The sequence below is a fragment of the Strigops habroptila genome, chromosome 3 (assembly GCF_004027225.2).
Source record: "Strigops habroptila isolate Jane chromosome 3, bStrHab1.2.pri, whole genome shotgun sequence".
Lineage (NCBI taxonomy): Eukaryota > Metazoa > Chordata > Aves > Psittaciformes > Psittacidae > Strigops > Strigops habroptila.
In genome coordinates, this window is record NC_044279.2 from 45813760 (window position 1) to 45826949 (window position 13190).

At 38.6% G+C, this 13190-nt stretch overlaps 2 protein-coding genes across 11 annotated transcripts in view; one reads left to right on the top strand and one right to left on the bottom strand.

Annotated features, from left to right (window-relative positions):
- Positions 1–6229, bottom strand: part of CEP290 (centrosomal protein 290) — a 56075-nt gene extending 49846 nt beyond the window's left edge. For 4 of the 8 annotated variants that reach the window (XR_003990739.1, XR_003990740.1, XM_030480866.1 and 1 more), the window contains exons 1-8: positions 3959–4080; positions 3741–3818; positions 2905–2974; positions 2605–2651; positions 2077–2220; positions 1806–1859; positions 680–832; positions 138–320 (exon numbers count right to left, since the gene is read on the bottom strand). Coding sequence is in view for 6 of the 8 variants with exons in the window: in XM_030480866.1 (XP_030336726.1) it covers positions 138–320; positions 680–832; positions 1806–1859; positions 2077–2220; positions 2605–2651; positions 2905–2974; positions 3741–3818; positions 3959–4060 (831 nt within the window). In the remaining 2 variants the exon portion in view is untranslated. Of the gene's footprint in view, positions 1–137; positions 321–679; positions 833–1805; positions 1860–2076; positions 2221–2604; positions 2652–2904; positions 2975–3740; positions 3819–3958; positions 4081–4655; positions 4814–5881 lie in introns of those variants that run through there. The other 4 variants (XM_030480862.1, XM_030480864.1, XM_030480865.1 and 1 more) reach the window with 4 other exon arrangements.
- Positions 6230–6270: 41 nt separating this feature from the next.
- The window catches only part of TMTC3 (transmembrane O-mannosyltransferase targeting cadherins 3), a 33235-nt gene continuing 26315 nt past the window's right edge, over positions 6271–13190 (top strand). For 2 of the 3 annotated variants that reach the window (XM_030480868.1, XM_030480871.1), the window contains exon 1: positions 6283–6345. The gene's annotated coding sequence lies outside the window, so the exon portion shown is untranslated. Of the gene's footprint in view, positions 6346–13190 lie in introns of all 3 variants that reach the window. The other variant, XM_030480872.1, reaches the window with a different exon arrangement.

Consider the following 13190-nt stretch of genomic DNA (forward strand, 5'->3'; position numbering starts at 1 on the left):
CAGCAATTTTTAAAATTTGCACCAAATTTAAAGATCATACTACTTTTTGAGAATGTTATTTCAGTAGAGAGTATGTTTTTAACTGGATATGTTGAATGTTTTTTTATTTCAAGTTAAAATATGAGTCAAGTTCTTACTTGAAATTTGTACTGTTCTTTCTCTTTTCTTAAGTGATCCATAACAGTATCAGATTGTTGCACAATTAGTTTCATTTTATTATATTCATCAGTCATCTTTTCCATTTCTTGTACTGATTCCTCAAGATTCTTCCTCATTTCTTGGTTTTGAATGTCTAACTTCTCATTAGCTTCAGTCAAATTCTGCAAAATGAAAGAAAAATCTGCTTTTAAATAGTGTACATCTGAAGACCTGAATAAGCGCTAATTGACAGCTACCTTAAATGTTAAGACTTGAAAGTCTTACAAGAAATTAGCACAGAAGAGAGTATTTCACCTCCAGATCATCCATTGCAACAAACCCTAGCAGCAAACAAAAGACACATCTCCCATTTCCAGTGACTTAACTACCTCTGCCAGATTCACCAGTGCTACGCATATGCATCACAGAACTCAACTGCATTACGAATTCCCTTACTCGACATGAGTTGGACATAGCTTTGTGAAAAACACTATTGTCAGTAACAGTCGAATAAATACTCAATAGCATGCATAGATTTTACCTGAATTTCATCCAAATACTGGACAAGCTCAAAGTTCTTTTTGGATAACTGTGATCTGTAATCAGAATCCTCTCCTCTTCGTAACAGAACTGTTTCTTTCTGAGAATCTATTTGCCTCTGATAGTCAACTACATCCTGACGCAACTGTTCATTCTGCACAGAAAGCAATCCAAACTTAAATCTATTTTGAAGAGTTGAAGACAAAGATGCTGCTTTTCTAGCAAGCTAACACAAAGAGCTAAGACAGTCAAACCCCATCCAAATTCCTACAGTCTGCTTTTAAAATACTTAGAAGCCTCACCTTTTTCTGTAAGCGTTTTTTCTTCAGATTGAAAAGGAGAGAACAAGACCAAGAAAACAAAGCATGAAAAACATTAGAAATTATCTTTCAGAAGACTAAATAGGAATCAAGGTAGAGACAAAATAAAATAGAGATTTCTCCATACCTGTGTATGCACATACAAGCATACACACACATACATAAAAAGGCATTTTGAGGAATGATTCTCAAAGATTTCCCCATGGACACTAATTTAACTTTTGCTGTCTGTTTTATTCTCTGAAAGGCCAAGATTACAGCTATTAAATGCTCTAAAACATGTATTTTTTTTTTCTAAAAATGGCTACAAAAAAAGGGTTTCAAGAGAATAGTAAGAAAAAAAAAATCTAGGAATAAAGAATGTTGGCTCTATCTTTGCATTTATTGTTGTATTAACTTTTGACTTTTTATGATTTTATGTTAACCAATCAGACAATCTTAGCAAAAGCAACAAGCATAAACCAAATCCTGTCTAATATGCACCAAACCTATTTGTCAATAGTATTTAAGAAAAATACTAAAAATTCAAAACACAAAATCCAGACAAAATTAATGCACAGTAGAACTATGTAAATTTAAGTGGTGACACCTTCTGACCTCATTTAACTATGTTTCATTGGAGCAGACATACTATATATTTAAAAAATGTGATTAAAATTCTGTATTCTCTTTGTACCAGTAACCAGGAAACGTTCTAAACTGGAATTAAACATCATGACACACCAAAGATTATAAATACAGAAAGCTAATGATTTATTTATAAAGAAAGTTAAAAATACAGCAGATCAGCAATAATTCTTTACTAACCTCTCTCCTTAATTTGATGTTTTCATTTTCGGCATCTTCATTTCGAAGAGCAAGCTAGAACAAAGACAGAAAACCTTTATATGTATCTGTAAAAGAACAAACTATGAAAACAAGAAACTTCAGAAACAAACCAGAAAATATATGCAGAGCAGTCTGATTTCGCCAGTGGGTTTGGTTTTTTTCTAATTTCAGAGGCTCTTTTGAGAACATTGACTTTTCAAAAGATGTGGCAGAACAGCTTTTGGAGATGCAAAGCTCAATTCCTTCTTACCTGTTCATTCACTTTCTTCTCTTTTTCCAATTCTTTTTCTATATCTGTTAACTGTCTCTCTTTTTGCTCTAATTGTTTTTCCAGTTGGCGGATCTCATCACGCAAAAAACGAGTATCACGACCACCAGCAGATTTTTGTGCTATCTTAAAAGCATTAAAATAACATTGTAAGTACAGTACAGTTCTTCAAAACTGAAAGAACTAAAAAAAAAAAAAACACAGCAGATGCTAAGATTAATGTCCCTAATGTTCAGGAAAAGCAACGGGAAGGGCTCACTAACTTCCTTCAACAATACCCAGAAATTTCTAAAAATAAATGGGACTTACTAAAGCATAAAAAACTCATTGTATATACAGCACTTTGCAAACCTGAGGCGGGCGAATATTCAAAAGCCAATAAAAAGTATTAGTGAAAATGTAGGGCTATTACATCTCTTTACTAGATTAAAACACTAGTCTTAAGAAAAAGACTCATTTAGAAAAACCACTAAACAGCAATCTATAAAGTAAAAAAATTTTAAAACATACCTCTAATTCATTTTGAAGTTTCTTCACCTTTGTTTTAAATTGATTTTCTGTTAAAATGGAACAGATAGAGTGAATTACCCAACAAAGTAAAAAGTACCTAAACCAACAATGCTTAACCTTAGTCTTTAAATATGGCTTCTCTCAAACAATTAACTTTAGAGCAGTTGGTATTTTTTTCAGTTTCCTAAATTTAAAAAAAACAACCAACGAACCAAAGCACAAACAAAAACAACCCACACTAAAAAATCCATTAATGCATTTAAGAAATCATTTAGGGATAGCTTTAAAAGGCTTGCTTACCACATTTGGCTTGCTCTTCCCCAGCTTTTTCAACTTCTTCTAGTGCCAGCTCTACCTCTTGAGTTTTCATCTGGGAAAGAAGTATAGTAAACAAACAAGGAATATTTACTATTCATGTAATTTAAAAGATTTTTCCATAGACCTCGTATTTGAAACAATAAAAACATTTACAAAAGAACACCAATTTTCTATCATTAAGCAAATGGAACCACTCCCATTTTTCCCCATGCTGACAATTAAGAAGTTCAGATTGTTGAAATATCTTCATTAGTAATTTACAGGGCTACCTAACCATTCAAAAGCGTACTGCTGAGAATCAAAAACAATAAAAGAGCCTCTCTAAAACCAATGTACTGCCATTATTTCCTGCTGTCAGTACATTTATGTAAATGCAAGAAAGTATGATAGATTTATACAATCAGTTTTAGGATGATGGTGTTTCTTCACACATGGTGACATTTCTATTTACTCTAAAACATCGACCTATCACAAAAACTTCTATTAAAGTTAAGAGTATTACCAATAACTTACAACATCTAACCAATTTTGGACATATTTGCTTGCATTTTCTATGTACAGAACTAAGTTTCCTTAACTATATGTTAGCCCTATTCACTTCCCACTGCTAAATGCTGTAATCCCAATGGCTACAAGCAGATACTGTGGTGCAAGCACACATTTAGCATACAAATGATCTTAGGAGTAACCAGTGTGTTCAATGCAGGGAGAAAAAAAAAAGAAGAAAAAGAAAAGAGTAATGATGAATTCATTTAAACAAAAAATGAAAAACAAACAATGCATCTGCAGAATTGTAGAAAGTAAGAATTAACACAAACCTTCAATAGTGACTGAGTAATTTTAAAAAGGTGTATCAGTTTTCCCGGAGCTTCAGTTTTTAGATCTTTCCCATCAATCTAAGGAAAGAGACAACAGTGTTTTTGTACAAGTATCAATGAAAACCACAAAATAAATCATTTATGCATGTTGAAGATCAGAGACAGTATAGGTAAGAATGTATAACAAACCCCCTATGTTCTGTTTTTCCCTTGAGTACCTTTAACATGGTCTCCAGCAATCTGTCTGCTAGTTCCTCTTGACAAGGCAGAGCATCTGGATCAACCTTCATAAGCGTCTTCCAATGTAAAATCTGTGCCATATTGAATTTATAATTTTTTCCTGGAACAAAAATTAAAATAACAATTTTCAGACATTCTTCTGTCAAACGACTTCACGGAGGCTGGCCACTGAACAAGACAAGATGATTATAACAACTGTATTGATTTTGTAACATTTATTAACACTGCATTCACATTTTAGTCTACCACAAACAAGGGAGGCTATAGTAAAACCATTTTTCTTTAAGTTGAAAATTACATCACACATACTCAATGAATTTGTGACACTAACAGTGAAGACCAGGACACATGCGAAACCTCTATTTTAACTTTAATATCCTTCTTTTCCTCCCCACCTTTCAACGTGGTATTTTTAACAAACACAACTGGATGCCCATTTTAACCAGCCCTTGAAGGATAAACATCTCCTTATAGTCACAAAAAGATTATTTCTAATATTTAAACAGAACCAACATCTGCTTTAGTTTGGTACTATGAGCATCCATTTCCTGATATTAATTTATAAGATGTTAAACTCTTGATCAGAATGCTTGAATTGATAAAGAACAGTAAACAACCTGGAAACTGACAAAAATCTGACCAGGAAGGGGTGCAAAGTTTTGTTCTACTGCTTACCTACTGGCTACTGTGGGCCACAGTGATTTCTTATATATCTGACAGTCAGTGCAGTACCTGAAAAAGGCAGAAGGGATTGCAAGTCTTGGATTATTCTGTCCTCTGGAGCTGTCTCTAGCCTTTATTATCAGTATTTCAAAAATTATAATCTGCCAAGTTTAAACCTAAATCATGAATATAGCATAAATGGTTAAGAAAATCAAGAAAGAAATAAACCTAACTATAATATTAAATCCATTATTATTCAAAAAACTAATGACACAGCAGGAACATATATTTTATAGAAGAAAAAACCCAAGCTCAGTAACTCTAACAATGATCTATGCTGAGCATGATGTTCCCTCAGAACCAGCATAATCCCATGGGAGATATCCTCTGCGAACTCTGTATTAGTTTCACAGAATCAGAGAATGATTTTCCCTGAGCCTTAGCATAGTTTCCAGGAGGATCTGCTCCGTTATCTTGCTGGGCACCAAAGTGAGACTAACCAGTCTGTAGTTCCCTGGGTCTTCCTTTTTTTCCCCTTCTTTAAAAATGGGGGTTATGTTTCCTCTTTTCCAGTCAGTGGGAGCTTCACCAGGCTGCCATGACTTCTCAAATGTGACAGATAATGGCTTGGCAACTAAAGCCAACTACATCTGTCAGCTCCTTCAGCACCTGTGGATGCATCTTATCGGCTCCCATGCACGTGTGCACCTTCAGGTTCCTTAGGTAGTTTCAAACCTGACCTTCTTTACCGTGGGCAAATTTACCAGGACTAGCCCAGTTTAAGCTACTTCTTATTTTCAAATTACATTACCGAGACCAGCTCTCATCTACTAGCTCTACAGAGCACTAGATCTTAACTACAAAGGCCCAACCAAACCAGAATCTCCTGCTAGCTTCCTATTTTCTTCCAATTTGTAAATAGAATGATATAATTACAGACTGCAATTCCTCCTGGATGTTACTGAGGGACAATTTTGCCTCCATTTCATCTGACTCTACTGAGTTAACAAATTTTGCACAACGGGGCACAGCCGACGCATCCATCAGCCTAGAGCAGACCTGTACAGCGGCCTGTAACCTTTTCCGGGCACCGCACTGCGACGATGCCCGCGATCGGACGCTTCTGCCGGGGATCCGCGGCCCGGCCCCGCCGCTGGCCTGGCTACCCGCGGCGCTCCCGGGGGATCGCGGGGGTTCTGGCCTCCTTCCTCAGAGCACCGCCCGCCCCTTGACCTCACCGCTCCTCGAGGACGGCGGTGGCGGCGGAGGCCGCTGCTAGGCGACGCCATCAAGCTCTCCCGCCGGCTCCGCTCCCCGGATACTCGTAGGCACAAGGGAGACAGCGAACGCTGCCGCGGCATAGGGGCCAGCCGGGCACTCTCAGCCCCCAGGAGCTGCACGGTCACACAGCGGGGAACCGGCCGAGGCAGAGGCGAACGGTTTCACTGGGCAAACGGCGCTAAAACCGTAATCCCGCACCGCGGACGCTGCACTCCATGTCCCGACGTGCGACGCAACTGCTCCGGGACCACAGCTCCCGCCGTACCTCAGGGTTGCCGCCCCGGAATGGGACCGGCCAGCTTCCCTTGCTGGGGGGGGGGGAGGGGGGGCTGTGCGCATGCGCAGTGCCTGGAGTCAGGCGGCGGAGCGAGCTGTGGTGGCGGTGACGGCAGCGGAGGAGCCGCTTCTTCTGTGGCCTCAGGTAGGGCAGGTAGTGGCGGGCTGTTCCCCCATAGACGGGACTTGGGAGGCGGAAGGCCTGGGTCTGTCGTAGCTGCTGCCCGCGGTGGCGGGTGTCTCTTGGCTGTGCTTTCCGGGCCTCCTCCGTGAGCCTCCACGCTGGGCTGCGGTGCGGCCTCGGTCCCTGGCCGCGCTTCCTCGTCGCTTGAGAGGAGCACGGACCCGCGGCCCGGTTCGGCCCGCTCCCTTCTCTTGCCCGTCCCCCTCTGCCCGCAGCCGGCCTTAGGTTTCCTCCTCGACCCGGGCTGCGTGCGGCGGCATGCTCTGTGCCGCACGGCCGGCTGGCTGGAGGGCTGCAGCACTGCCCGGGTATGCATGTGCCATGTGTGTGTGTCGGTGTGTAATAGTCAGGACCCAAAATATAGCTTGCAGAGCGGTACAGAAAAAGATCACACCTATAAACTAACGCAGTCCTTTGAGTACAAGTGGCCAGCGAGGACGTCTGAGTGGTAGTGGTCTGGTGGCCCCAAAAGTTTGAGATCCTGTGTTAGCTAAATGGCTGTGAACACATTTTTTCAAATAAAAAAGGAAAACCAGCAACCAGTTGTGACGTGTGTATATCTCTGTATTCATTCAACAGCTGTGGAAAGCTGAAGAGAATTTGTTTTTAAATTTCTTAATGGAAAGAGAAACGTGATCATAATGTCATCTTTGGACTTTTGTCTTTTTCTGGATTATTCATCATCTTTTTCTTTGCTGTCTCTTGGTTAGTATTGATATTTAATGGAGGCTGACAAGACGCAAGCTGCTTGGCACTCCTTGTAGTTAATGCAACTTGTTCCAGTCATGGCGTAATTCTTCATTCTTGATTGAAAGTAAAGACTTTCATACCTCAGCCAAAGATTAGTTAATTACAGTTCTATATTGGGTAAGAAAAGCAAACTGTATAGTGAGGAAAGAGAAAGAGTCCAGATTATATGTCATGAATGGGAAACATTACTAAAACTAAAATTTATTGTGATTAAGTGTAAAACAGTGATTTCTTAGCAGGACACTTTTGTATGTGGAGCAGGTGAACCACAGAGAATAATACTGCCTTGCTACAAGATGGGCTTTCAGGAAATGGATTCCCCTAAGATATAGAAAATGAAATCATCCATTGATGTTAGGATGTTCCTGGATAGGAACTCTTTTTTTTTTTTTTTTTTTTTTTTTTTTTTGTTTTTTTGTTTTGTTTTGTTTTAATCCTCTTCAGGTTAACAAGTTGTTAAGGCCAGTATAACTATTTAATGTGCTTCAGCATTTTTATTTTTTTTTTTTGAGTGTTCTGTAACAGAATCAACAGAAAATAAATCATTACACATACTGGTAGTGAAAACATCTAGGTCATAATCGTGTAGTGCAGACAGTAAAGGAGGTTGATACAGAACTGAAAGGGATTTTGAGGTGAGCCAGAAGACTTCCAAAAGTGAAAAAAGAGTGAAAAGAATGGAATCGTTAACCCCACACAAAATGTGAAGAGGTTTAAAACACAGAATGCTGTAGAGCAAGTGAATTGGTTTTTCTTTTGTTTCTGCATCACATCTGATCACATGACGAACTTTGTACGAGTGATGATCTTCTAGTGGGAATACATGCTTGTAGTTCTGGAGCCAAAGAACATTTTAGCTCCACAGTACACAGCTTGACCTACCCTGATAAAAGAGTTAGGCATCCATATTAAACCACAGTTTTGATAACATTGTGCGCCATTTCAAAGGCCTAATACAAAGACTGCAATACAAAAGACCTAATGGAGTGTTATTAAAAATACTGCAAGAAGTCATCTACAGACCAAGCATACTAAATAAGGACATGCATAGCAGAGGCTGTCTTTTTAGCTTATGCCACCCATGTAGCTTTTGTTCATTTGTTCTTTGGAGTTAACAAACATGCAGTTTCTGCTGTTGTAGTTCTAGAATACTGAGAGTATAGGTCAGCATTATTTTAGACACACTATTTTTGCATCAGTGTCCTATGAGGAAACAAACCGTGTTTTATATAGTTATTCTAAACGTAAAAAGTATTTGTTACTGATTGAATGTAGGAAAAAAACAAAAAAAAACCAAACCACCAAATCAAAACCCCCCTAAAACCCTAAAGGTTTGACTTTGAAATGTGACATCCTGTTAATCATTTTAAGCTATAAAATACAAACCATAGATATGTGGTTTGTATTTCAGCTGACTGTTGCACTGCTTGCGTTGAACAAACTGAAGCTAAACCACCAGCTAAACCAGTATCTTCATCTTTCCCATTTTTAAGTTTTGATCCTTGTTTGTACCAGAATACCCTAAAATGTTCTTAGCGTTAGTTCAGCTGCATGATTGCCAGCAAGCTCTTCATAGTCTTCCCCCAGGAAGTCTTTCCTCTGGCCTGCAACATGTGTTCTGACTCCATGTCAGAGCTGCCATTCCTCGTCTAGTGGATCCTTCAGAACTATGAAGAGCAGGCTGGGGGGCATTGCCTTGCTGAGGAATGAGGAGTACTTCGCTTTTGTCCCATTACTCTTGATCCTGTAGTAATTGCAAAGGAAGGTTGCTGCAATTATACTTTTCTTATTATATTTATTCTGCTGTAGGATCTCAGCAAGAGAAAAGGGGAATCCGGGCATGTTTTGCATTCTGCCTTCTCCCATCTTCCCAAATACTTCTTGCTTTCTCCTATATGAAATTCACCACAGTCATTTAAATTTGAGCTATGCATCTGCATTGTTTCGTACTGGAGTTGTACCTTGGAGAAACATTTTTAAGAGAAGATAAATTTAAAGGCTGTGTTGGAAAGGGACAATGCAAACAAAATGATCTTTTTCTGTCATTAAACACTCGTATCAAGTCATCATAAAGAATATTCATTTTAGCCAAAAATGCAGAAAGAGTAGCAAGTAGGCAAGACATATCAGGACATTAGCAGAGCCTCAAGCTAAATTAAAATGCCATTTTTAAGTGACTATACTACGGGCTTTGGTAACCCATTGTATATATCTTTGCTGATATTCATTAGTTCAGTCACCAGCTCTTAAATGAACTTGTTGCTCACCTGTTTAAAAATGGAAATAAATCTAGGAGTAGTTCTGTCAGTTCTTTCCTTTCTTCTACCTTTGATAATTTGTCAGTTTTCTGTATGAACTGTAAATATGTTTTAAGCAGTCCAGGACCTTCAATGTTTATGGGAGTACATTTCTCCAGAGTAAATGAGATGCACAACTATTTTCGGAAGCTTATTTGTGTATATCTGTGTCTTCACTGGCTTTAGAGCTCCAAACAGGAGAATGGAAAGCCCACATTTTATGATTAGGTATGCGCATAAAATGCTCATTAGCTTGTTTTCAAAGCTTTTCAAGAAACTGCCTGATCCGTATGCAAATTGCCTCGTTTTTTATTTCCAGCAGCCTAATTCGTATAACACAAAATTAAATTTCTTGAGATTTGCATAATAATTATGTTTCATATTGCACAGGCAAAGCACTGATTATCAAAGTGACTTTGTGGAGTTACAGTCTGTTGCCTCACTGATGCTTCCATAGTCATCTCCAGAGAATAGTTGCAGTTTGATTACAGTTGAAAATGCTAACATCTTCATATGACTGAAAAGTGTCAGGTGTATTTTTAATATCTATGAATATTTAATGAAGTGTGAATGAAAATAGTCTCCACATATGAGATTAAAAAAAAAATCCATCTTTAAATTGTAGTAAGTAATGTTCTGTTATGGACAGCAAATAAAGTGAATTTAAAAAAAATTCTGATGGCTTGAACTGACTTTCAAAATATTGACTATCAAAAGCTGCAATATGTCAATTATGGTGGGTATTTTCAGGAGTAGTAAGAGCTTTCATACAAATCTAGAACAGGTTGAAACTTCGCAATTGTGGCATCCATTTGAGATTAAGTCTAATGATCATGTTTGTTCCTGCCAGTTTCTGTGGAAATCCTGTGGAAATCCTTAGGTGGTTTGTGCAAGCTTTTTCCCCAACAGAATTGCCACGGTTCTCAAATTCTCTAATACTTCCACTATCCATGTCTTGTTTTCTAAAGAAGAAAAAGATTTCTCACATAGAACATTTTTTTCTTTTTTGAACTAGGATTGATTGGACCAGAAGTTGTTATTAATGAACTTCTGGGTGTAAAAGTGCTATTACCCAGTAGAAGAAAAATTTCAAATGTGTGTTTAAATTTCTAAAGTTAGGTAGTAAGTTGTGTCTAGTCAACACAAATGTATTTGCTCTTGCAAGGGTCTGTTGTTGATAGAAGGTGGCGGATAGCATGTTTAGTAGGTGATAGCTAATTATGGAGTGCTAAATAGGTGTTGGGTATTTAGGGATTGCAGCTGTATTCCTGCCTAAATACATCCTAATTTTTACTGAATTCATATGAGCAGAAAATGGCTCCCACACTTCCAAATCTCCCAATTGAGGATACTCTTAGAACCTCATTATGCATTTTTTATTCATGTTGCATTTTTTCGTGCAGACTACTGTATTTTGCAATATATAGTGTTAAACTGTCTGATTGTAGAGAAATATTTTGTTTTCATACTTTCCTAAAAACAATCGATTTTATTGTTTTGGTTTGGTTTTTTGGTTTTTTTGTTATGTCATACTCTTGTCTGCAATTCTTGAAGGAGAAGACTGGATGAGCTGGTAGAGGGTTCTCCAGAGCTGGAGGAGGAAAACTACATGCCTTACAAGCCAAATCTGCTTGAGAGCTCTGCTTCTTGTCTGTCATTTCTACTTAATGTCTCTGTACATGCATGAGAACACTGGAGTGCAAAGTGCAGATTTCTGTGTCAGACAGCTTGAGAAAATCAGACGAACAATCAGGTGTTTTGCACAGCTTGGGCATTCTGGTTTTCCACAGTTGGCTCTCACAATCACGCAGTTTCTGTCTCACAGGGTTTATCTTGCTGTTTATTGTTTTCAGCCGTGTATTCTTCATGGCGTGGTCAGATATTGTTGCAAATTAAAACATCCAATAGAAACCTTGGTAATAAAGAATGTCTGTCCTGATTTCAGCCAGTCAAATGGGGCTCTGTGGCTGTTCCATAGACGGTGAACTGGCAGTCACACAGCCCAAGGGGTGGTTAAGGTATCTAAGATTGGTAATCTGTGAAAGTAGCAGGTAGGCATGACGAAAAAAAGCAACTGGAGGGACAGTCAATCTGTTTACATGTGTTGGAGCAGTCGGTGATGTGGTTTCCCGTCACAGCAAGTCTGTGTTAGCGAACAAGTTGTTAGGCAGTGTTTTACTGGCATTTATCAATACATCCATCACTGGGAGCGGTGAAGTACTGGCACTTGCAAGACCATACTTGGGTTGATAGTAAATTTTGGCATATATATTGGGCAAGAAGGGGAATATATCCACTCACTCAAGTAGCCCATTCATACCAAAGCTTCAGCAGCCTCTTGCACATCTTTGATTGATGAGGTTCTCAGCCTTGCATACTCCTTATATGGTTTCTTTCTTTCCAATATCAAACTGATAACATATTATCTGGTGTGAATAGTGTTGGCTGCCAAATAGCAAATGCTGTTCTTCACTGAGATTAATGAGACATAAAACATTTTGCCTGGCTTACCTAGTACAGATGAGCTTTTATAAACCTCCTTCTGTTTTAATCTTGCATTCTCAACACGTCGATGATCACTCCAGGTTTGAAGCTTGCAGTTTGGTAGTGGACCGAGCTGTAGAAGCAAATAGGAAGTAGTAGTTCTGATGGTGAGCCTTCCTCAAAATCTGCCTTGTTATGCTTAATGTAAAGGACAGCAAAAACATCCTTTCCATATTTATGCTTTAATTCATCAAGTGCGTTAAACTACCCTGTAATCAGACCAGGTGGAAAAAGTAACTTCCCTAACTTTATGTATCTTTACAGTATATTTCAGGAAAATAAGACCTTAGACTGCCAGATTGCAAGTCAGAAGTAGTATCTGTACAGTATTATCTGTGCTACAGTTTTGTGTGATCTACAGATTGTACATGGCCTTGCATTTCCTGTTTTTCTCTTTGTACTTGCCCTGGAAACAGATTGCTGGAAAATGGGGGATCTTCCAGAGCTCCATTTTGCCCATCTGTTACCAAGACCTCCTAGTACTTTTGCACACAACAAAAATTTGAGAGATCTGATGTGATGCATTTGAGATTACCAAGCATGGCATAGTTCAAGCAGTGTTGTGTGACTTGCTGCTAAAACCAGAACAATGTGTTTTGTTGCTTATATTCATTCCTTACAGTAAACTTACTAAGCTCTTCAGTATTGTCTTGAGTGTCTGGGGCTCAAATACTTGTCTTGAAAAACCAAATTATAGCCATATATTTGCAATCGTATCTACGATTGAAATGTACATGTAAAGGAGAGGGCGAATAGCAAATTAAAAAAATGTGGTTAAAGGTGAATTTCTTCTGGAGTTCTCAAACAGGTTTCTCTGGTGGTGGGCTAGCCACTTAATCCTGACTTTGGATGTAGCTTAAAATACTCATTTCTTTCTGTCTAAGAGTTCCCTTTCATTCAAATGAAAACCATATATTCCCTACAGGTGGCATGTAGGTAAATGCAGCTCTGTCAAGGAACAGCATAGTCAGTAGTGGTGTAAAAAGAGTTGTGGGTGGAAGAAATACTAGAAATTAAGAACAGAAAGGGCTCATGAAAAGCATCAGAATTGCCTAGGGTTAAGGGATAAGTAAGGTAGCTGTCTTGACATACATTCTATTTAGAAAGAAGAAAAGTGAAAACCTACAAAAAGTAGTTGAGCTAGCTATTAAGGTTGGTGAAGCTTTTCCTTTTGATAGGAGGCTATACATAAGAATCTATCCCTTTTTTTACTCG